Source organism: Ictalurus furcatus, chromosome 15 (assembly GCF_023375685.1).
Source record: "Ictalurus furcatus strain D&B chromosome 15, Billie_1.0, whole genome shotgun sequence".
Lineage (NCBI taxonomy): Eukaryota > Metazoa > Chordata > Actinopteri > Siluriformes > Ictaluridae > Ictalurus > Ictalurus furcatus.
The window spans coordinates 5,872,830-5,880,726 of NC_071269.1; the positions used below are offsets into that span (position 1 = coordinate 5,872,830).

Below are 7,897 nucleotides of genomic sequence, written 5' to 3' on the forward strand. Positions count from 1 at the left end.
CCAATTCTAATTTGATTCAGATTCAGATTTTGTTTCCTGATTCCAAATTCAAGTTTAGATTCTGATTCTAATTTTGATTTTGATTCTAATTCTGATTCTTATTCTAATTTTGATTCTGAATCAGATTCTGATTCTGATCCTTTTTTCTGACTCTGCTTCTAATTTTGATTCTGGTTCTAATTTTAATTTTTATTCTGAATCAGATTCTCTTTTTTTCCTGCTTTTGATTCTAATTCAGATTCTGATTTCAATTCTAATTTTGATTCTGTTTCAGATCGTTTTTTTTCCTGATTCTAATTCCAATTCTAATTTGATTCGGATTCAGATTTTGTTTCTTTATTCCAATTCCAATTTTGATTCTAATTTTGATTCTGATTCAGATTTTTATTCTGATTCTAACTTTGATTTTTGATCCGCGTTCACATTCCGATGCGGAATTCTCAGCCAGTGTGACGAATGGATTCCTGAATCGAGAACCTGGATTAGCGGATTAGCTTGGTTTACCTTCGGGCTTTTAGACAGAGACCTCTCTTCTCATCAGTCACTTCTCTCTTTACTTTGTGCTTGACGCAATGTGTAGGATGCCAAAGTAAGTGTGATGTGTGTTCTGTGTCTCACCAGCCCACGTGTATCTTCTTATCACTCATCCACGTGTGTTTGTACACTCTTAGAGGGAAAAAAGGCTACTAAACTGGAACATTCCTTGTCACTAGTGTAAGACCCTCAAGCAAACGCCTTTGCTACCTGTCCTTACTTAAAGTACAGTCCGACTGTGTATCTTAAATCTTTCTGATAGTGACACTTTATCCAGGTTTCCAGGTGAACGATGCAGGTACACAAGGAAAGGTGGAGTATAGTACCCTTTTTTTCTGAGAGTGTAGTCCTTTCGCGTCTCCTCCTCTCCTCTCCTCTCCTCTCTGTCACGCTTTAATCGCTCCTCTCCGAGTTAGTCAGCCGTCTCTTCTGAGTCACGTAGCATGCCCACACACGATTTATTTTTGGATCATTCAAAGCAAATTCAGAACATTCTGTTTGATCACGTCTCTCGTTACACACACGTCAAAATGTTCCAACTGTTCATGTGTGTCTGAGTCTGAGTCCGTGTCCTCTCACTTCATTCACTTACCCTTTGATCCTGAATTTGAGCAGTGTCAGGTAGGTGAACGAAGTCTCTGATGATAATCTCCATTCCAATCCAAGTAAACCAGGGCTGTGTTCCAATACTCACCTGTACTTAACATGCTTCCTAGATTATACTGATACACACATCCCGTGGACTTCCTGGATATATATATATATACATACACATGAATTATGATGACGTACATAATGAATATTTTAAGTATCAGCATTACATTCAAATCACCCATCTAGCCTATTTACACATTTACAGTTACTTTTTAGCTACATATTAAAGTAGCTATTTATCCTTCTTGCTTTGAGTCATTTAAATCGTTGCCTTTTAAATTGATGCAGCGATCCGAATCATCCGATCTTTACACCTGTAGTCCATATACAAGGGAAATAACTGCAGCTTGGATATGACGGTGACATGAGACACACCCTGTGTTAGAGTATTGGAACACAGTCATGGTGTGTGTGTGTGTTTGTGTGTGTGTGTGTGTGTGTGTGTGTGTGTGTGTGTGTGTGTGTGTGTGTGTGAAAATCACTGATAAAAGCTTCTGCTGTTGTTTTGCCCTCTTCAGGAAGCAGAGACCCCTCGCAGTGTTCTGGAGGAGATTGGACTCACCTAAATGGCCAAGAAGGACACGTCTTACACACACACACACACACACACACACACCTACTGTTTGTCTGTTTAAAGATGTAGCACCCACACATACCTTGGTGTATTTTGACAATTCATCCATCATTATTTCTTTTTTTTTTCTCTATCTGTGTGCTTCAAACATCACACACACACACACACACACACACACACACACACACACACAATGTAGCACTGTACAGATTCATCAGGAAAACATCTTTCCTCACCTTAACTCAGCCTTAAGATCAGCTCAAGTTTACACTCTGTATTCAACATCATCGATCGCGATCTTTTTTGCTTCTGCACATTATTAGAAAAGGCTAAACGTATAACACACACATTTATTGCCTGTAAAAAATTATTTTAGTGCTTTTTTTATATTATATTGAATTACAGCATGGAACCAGGAAGTTAAAATTGAAAATAAAGCGATATTTATATTCCACATGGAGCTAAGAGACGTGAGCGGCGTCCCGGAAGCCGGATCATTTTCCTTTCTTTCACACTCGGAAAGGGAAGCGTTCGAAAGTGGAATCGAATGTTAAGAATCATTCTGATGATGATATGCGTCCAAATTTATTTACAAATGATCTTTTTGAAACATGGCCATGTGTGCGATGATTGATTTAAAACACACAGTCAGCACGAAGTACAAAACGAAAGAATCTTCACAAAACATGGCTAAAGTTTTGATTTATTTTTAGGTTTTTTTCCTCCCAACATTTTCTGGTAACAGAATTTTTGCTACTCAATCAGTTCTCTATAATGTCAAGGTGAACAAATTGGGTTTGTGGTGGGAGAGGGGGAGTCCTTCACCTCTTTGGGTAAGTCCAGTTCAATTCAGTTTTACTTATATAGTGCTTTTAATGATGGTGATGGATGTCAGTTTAGCCCTAATGAGCAAGCCAGAGGTGATGAGGGCAAGGAAAAACTCCCTGAGACGTCATAAAGTAGGAACCAGACTCGAAAGGGAACCCATCCTCATCTGGGTGACACTGGATAGTGTGATTGTAAATCATTTCACTTTGTATAAACTGTATGACCAGTGCACATGGAGTATCTGTACCTTTTTTGTGGCGAACATGCTCGAGTTGGATGTTTGTGAACAGTATATCATTTCACACATGGATTTTGGGATGCTCCAAGAAATTAACCATATCAAACTTTTTTTATGTCCTTGTTTTATGCACTGATGTTTTTTTTTCTAACCTCAAGTTAGTTGTGTGCATCAAGACTGGGATCCTGTGGGATGGATAAAAAAAAAAAAAATTATGCTTTAGTGGGCAGTTTTCACTCTCATTATTTTACATTTAGGAGCCATTTTGATTAACATGGGAGTGTACTGGACACAGTGCTTGTGTCATGTTGCGTGCTGCACGCATTCTTTCGTCTTCAGTGACCGCTTCATCTCAGTCAGGGTCATGTTAGATTTCATTATGCGGTATTTTGTTTATTAGAACCAGCAAATGCTGAAGACGGCTTTGGCTGAATGCGCGTTTGATGATGCATTTCATGTCGTCACATGACGCGACGCGTCTTGGCCCAAATCTGCAAAAGAATCTGTGGTCATTATCAAAAATTACCAGCTTCTCCAAATAGTGTGGCGTTTGCTTGATTTTGCATTGATTTCTGCAATCACGACATAGTTCCGACATTATGGTGATGTTAATGTGTGTTGTAATTACGACATTCCCAACAGGACTTAAAGGCAGCAGAAGTTCATAGGAAAATCTTATACGCAGGTACAAATTATTAATAATAGCAGAAGTGGGCGGAGTTATTTTTTTTTTAAAAATTAAGTCGTGCGCACACATCTACCTCAAATTTCAATCATTTCAATAAATTTTTTTTTTTTTTTATGAATGAATTAAATAATTATTGGTATGGATTTATTTCCCCCCACTTTGACATTATACTCTGTTCGGATTGGTGGCACAAATTCTTTGTTAAACACATCATGGTTCTGTGCTTTAATAAGTAAACGGAAAAGGCCCAAGAGGTCAACTTAAAGCAACTTGGAAAGAACAGAACAGATCAGAAGTTTCTAGAAAGTACACTTTAGAAATTAAAAACCAGAAAAAAAGAACACCACAATTTCAACAACAATAACAACAACAAAGACAGAGAAAGGGATTCATTCACAAAACCAAAGAGTTTATCGTTTATGTTTTATATCAGTTTACATGATGTGTCAGCAGCAGAGTTTTAGTTCACCTCGGCGAGTTCGGCTGCGGCAGGAAGCACAAGAGACGTATCGACTTCACAGCGCTGAACGTTCCCGATGTTAACACAACACGTTAACGCAACGATGATCCACTGTGTTAAGCTGCTGATAGTCAACTGACACTTTAATGTTGTAACTCTTCAGTTTTAAAGGAGCAGTTTGTCCCTTTTAGAGCCCGTGATGTGAATTACAATTGTGACCTAAACATTACGAGCCACTCTCTATTTAAACTCGATCTCTCTTCATTTACTTGTTAAACAAAATGAAAAACCGTGATGCACTCTCTGTTCTGTCTGAAGGCGGATCTAATCAGGGCAAAAAATGCAAAGGAAGAAGTTACAGTACCTTTCTGTTTATACAGTTATTACAGGTCCAGAAACACTTTTCAAAATTTTATCTTACTTGATACATTTATTACACATTTATTATACATTTATTATTCTAATTTTATTTTATACATTTATGATCAGTACTTACTTTGTTTTATGCCATATTTGTATATAAAGCGTACGTATATTACGCTCATATTGATCACCGACATCCAGTAAAGCTGTGACGCTGTGACGTTTTCTGTATCTGGTCTGTACGGCCCACATTCCTTCATTCCTTCACCCTTCACCCATCCATCTCCACATGGATGAAATCTGTTACATGTTGTGGTTCAAAGTAAATCTGTCCTGCTGTGTTTGTGGCTCAAACATGGAATAAAACTTGTTTACACATATTTAAAAGAGGTTCGGGTGCGTGTCTGCTTTAATAGCATTCTCTCCATCTCTTAAGGAAATCTCCTTCATTCACTCTTCACTAGATTGAGTTGTCATTGATTGAATTCTTTTTTTTTTAAAACCGTAACCTTTCCCACATAAGCATTCCGAAAGCAATTACTCCACCAGCAGTCATAATCCTGATGATGGAAATACAACATGGGGTTTGTAGGTGAAAAGAAACTGGCTCATGCTCTTATCATGAAAACGAAGCAAAGAGAAAACCTTCACAGTAAAAACCCTAGTGTTGAATTAACACCTAGAGTGTTCATTTAGTTTCCGATGGACTTATATAAATACTGTAGAGTGTAAATCCAACACTCTGGGTGTTAAATCAACACTGGGGATTTTGTTGTGTTGAAGCTGGTTATTTTCCTAAAACAGGACTTCCCAAAGTGTTTTATTCCTCTTATACCACAATGATTACATTGATTACATTTTTTTAAATTAAAATACCTCACACTGTATGTTTTATCCATTAATAGTTACATCGGTACTTTCTCGATAAGCTGGAAAGTGCAACATTGTCTGTGTTTCATGTGGAGGGAAATTTACTCACAGTTAGTTAAGTGCTGACACTGGAGACTCCTTCCGTAAATGTTGGATAAACATCTCAGAAAACACAGAAAACATCACCATTTCAATGATTATACATACTTTGCTAAACAACAATGTTTTTTAAAAAACATTTATTATTATTATTATTATTATGTGGAGCTATGATTCTAGAAGACATTTCTATGATACACAATATGTATATATGTATATATGTAATGCCGCAATTAAAAAGCAAAATAATAATAATAATCAGCGGTATAGAAGATGGATGGATGGATGGATGGATGGATGGATAATAATAATAATAATAATAATAATAATAATAATAATAACAACAACAATAATAATTTGACAATATTTTGTTTGATATCTACAAATAGAAATGTTTTTAAAGGAAAAAAATAATCTGTAAAAAAATTTTTTTTAACACTTTTAAGATTTTAAAGACACAAATGTTTAACATTAAATCAACTGCTTCCAGTCAGTTTGTAATTTAAAAATAAAACAGATAAAGTTTGTCTTCCTAAAAAGATATCACGATATCCGTAATGTCTCACGAAGGCGTATTGTGACATATGTTATCATGATATCGATATCATATCATCATATCGCTCAGCCCTAATCTGCCATCGACGTCCCTGTGAATTGTTTGGTTGCTATAGAAACAATAGTGTATTAGAACAATCATGTCAGTATAAATGTGCGATTTTGTCTTGCAGCCGGGACTGAACTCAAAACTGTTGCTGTAGAAGATTAATCAACAGATTCTAACCAATCAGATTCGAGAATTCAACAGTGCTATGGTATAACTATGGTGTTAACATTAACATTAGCCGTTATGACACAGAAATTGATTTGTTGCCCTAGAAGCTCTTAAAGTTAACATCCATAGTAAGTATACAGTATGAATTCAAAGTGTCTCAACAATACATTAGAATATTATGTTCACTCAGGTGTGTGACAAACTACCTTAGCCTTATGGTTGCTATAAACGTGTACAGGTTAATCAGTTTGCTTCACCAGTCTTAAACTACGTTTCTGACTGGCTCTCTGGCACGTGTAGGATTTGAGCCAAGGTTAAAAGTGCTGTTGTTTTCAGCTTGCTCGAGTTTTTACGAGCCTCTCCTCCAGTGGAGCATAAAAATGTGAGCTCGTTTCTCCCATCCCTCCCCAAAGGACACACTCATATCCTCATATTCATCATTATTTTCAGCCACCCGCATCCTGCAGATTACTCTTGTTAAGGATCACTATGATGCAGCACTGCTTTATTAGTCCTCTGGGGGAAAAAAATAAAAGAAGCTTTTATCCCCTCAGGGATGCATTGGGAAAGTGTAAACTGTAGTAATCAGTTTAGGGCTGGAGGTTTTTTGGCTCGTTTTGATGTAACATCAATCTTCCTGCCCGGTTCACTTAGTTTCGACAGTAATGAGCGCCGTTATTCAGTTTGTAAAAACTTCACCTTTGAAGCCCTACTGGGAAATTTAGCTGCAAGATTGATTCTCTACCACTTTAATATCCACCTTCATATCATAATCCTGACGTTAAACTGAAATGAGCTTCCAGAATGGACTCCTTCCTAAATGAACCATTATGCTGAATATGAATCATGTTTAGACGCTTAGAATCAAGCCAAGCGCTTCAGTTAATGTTCACGTCAAACATCAGAATGGTGTGGGGGAATGTGATCTCTGTGATTTTTACCTTAGCATGGTTGTTGGTGCCAGTCTTGCACTGTCCAGTTTCAGTCAACCCTTGCCCACTACAGCCTCAGATTCCTGTTCTTGGCTGACAGGAATGGAGCCCGATGTGGTCTTCTGCTGCTGTAGCTCATCCACCTCAATGTATGTGCATTCTGAGATGTTTTTCTGTTCACCACGGTTGTAAAGAGTGATTATTTGAGTTTGAGTAGCATTCCTGGCAGCTCGAACCAATCTGGTCGTTCTCTGATCTCTCTCGTCAACAAGGCATTTCTATGGCATGAAATTTGTGCCAAAATTATCGAACGTAACTTTCCAAGAAACGAACAAAAATATATACGACGAGAAAGAAGATAAACAGTCTGCAACAGAAAAACAGTGAACCCAGTGGCCCTGCCAGAGTTTTCCATCACGTTTTCAAAGTTTTCGTTCGCCTACTCTAGTCTACTTCCAGGCCAGGGAGCTGGCCACCAATAGAACGCAAAGAATTACCAGTAGAGACCCACAGGGACCATTAGAAGTTCGATTAAAACCAACAAAATTCCAATTAAAACCATTATAAATTCTATGAGGTTTATTTTTTTCATGAGGGATGTTTTATGTTCAGACTACTGAATCAGGTGTGTGTGTGTGTGTGTGTGTGTGTATAAGTGGCTTGTGTTATTCAGTGTACTTACTGCACCAAAAGCCAAAAGGAATTTTCCAGAAATGGACAAAAAATTTATCAATTCAAGATTTACTTCCACTCAAAACATTGAGCCACGCCATGATGTGTTTATTCGATGCCATTCCCATACACCAGATGGCGCTGTTTCCGCTTCGTTTTCTTGGGTAAACAAGGAAGAAGCCGATAGTGACGTTGACTATTCCATACTTCCTT

At 37.5% G+C, this 7,897-nt stretch overlaps 1 protein-coding gene across 1 annotated transcript in view; it reads left to right on the top strand.

The window, feature by feature from the left end:
* Positions 1-4,719, top strand: part of LOC128619275 (AP-1 complex subunit sigma-2) — a 39,387-nt gene extending 34,668 nt beyond the window's left edge. The window contains exon 5 of the mRNA XM_053643345.1: positions 1,707-4,719. Coding sequence (XP_053499320.1) covers positions 1,707-1,754 — 48 coding nt within the window. The 3' untranslated portion in view covers positions 1,755-4,719. The remainder of the gene's footprint in view (positions 1-1,706) is intronic.
* The last annotated feature ends 3,178 nt before the right edge of the window (positions 4,720-7,897 follow it).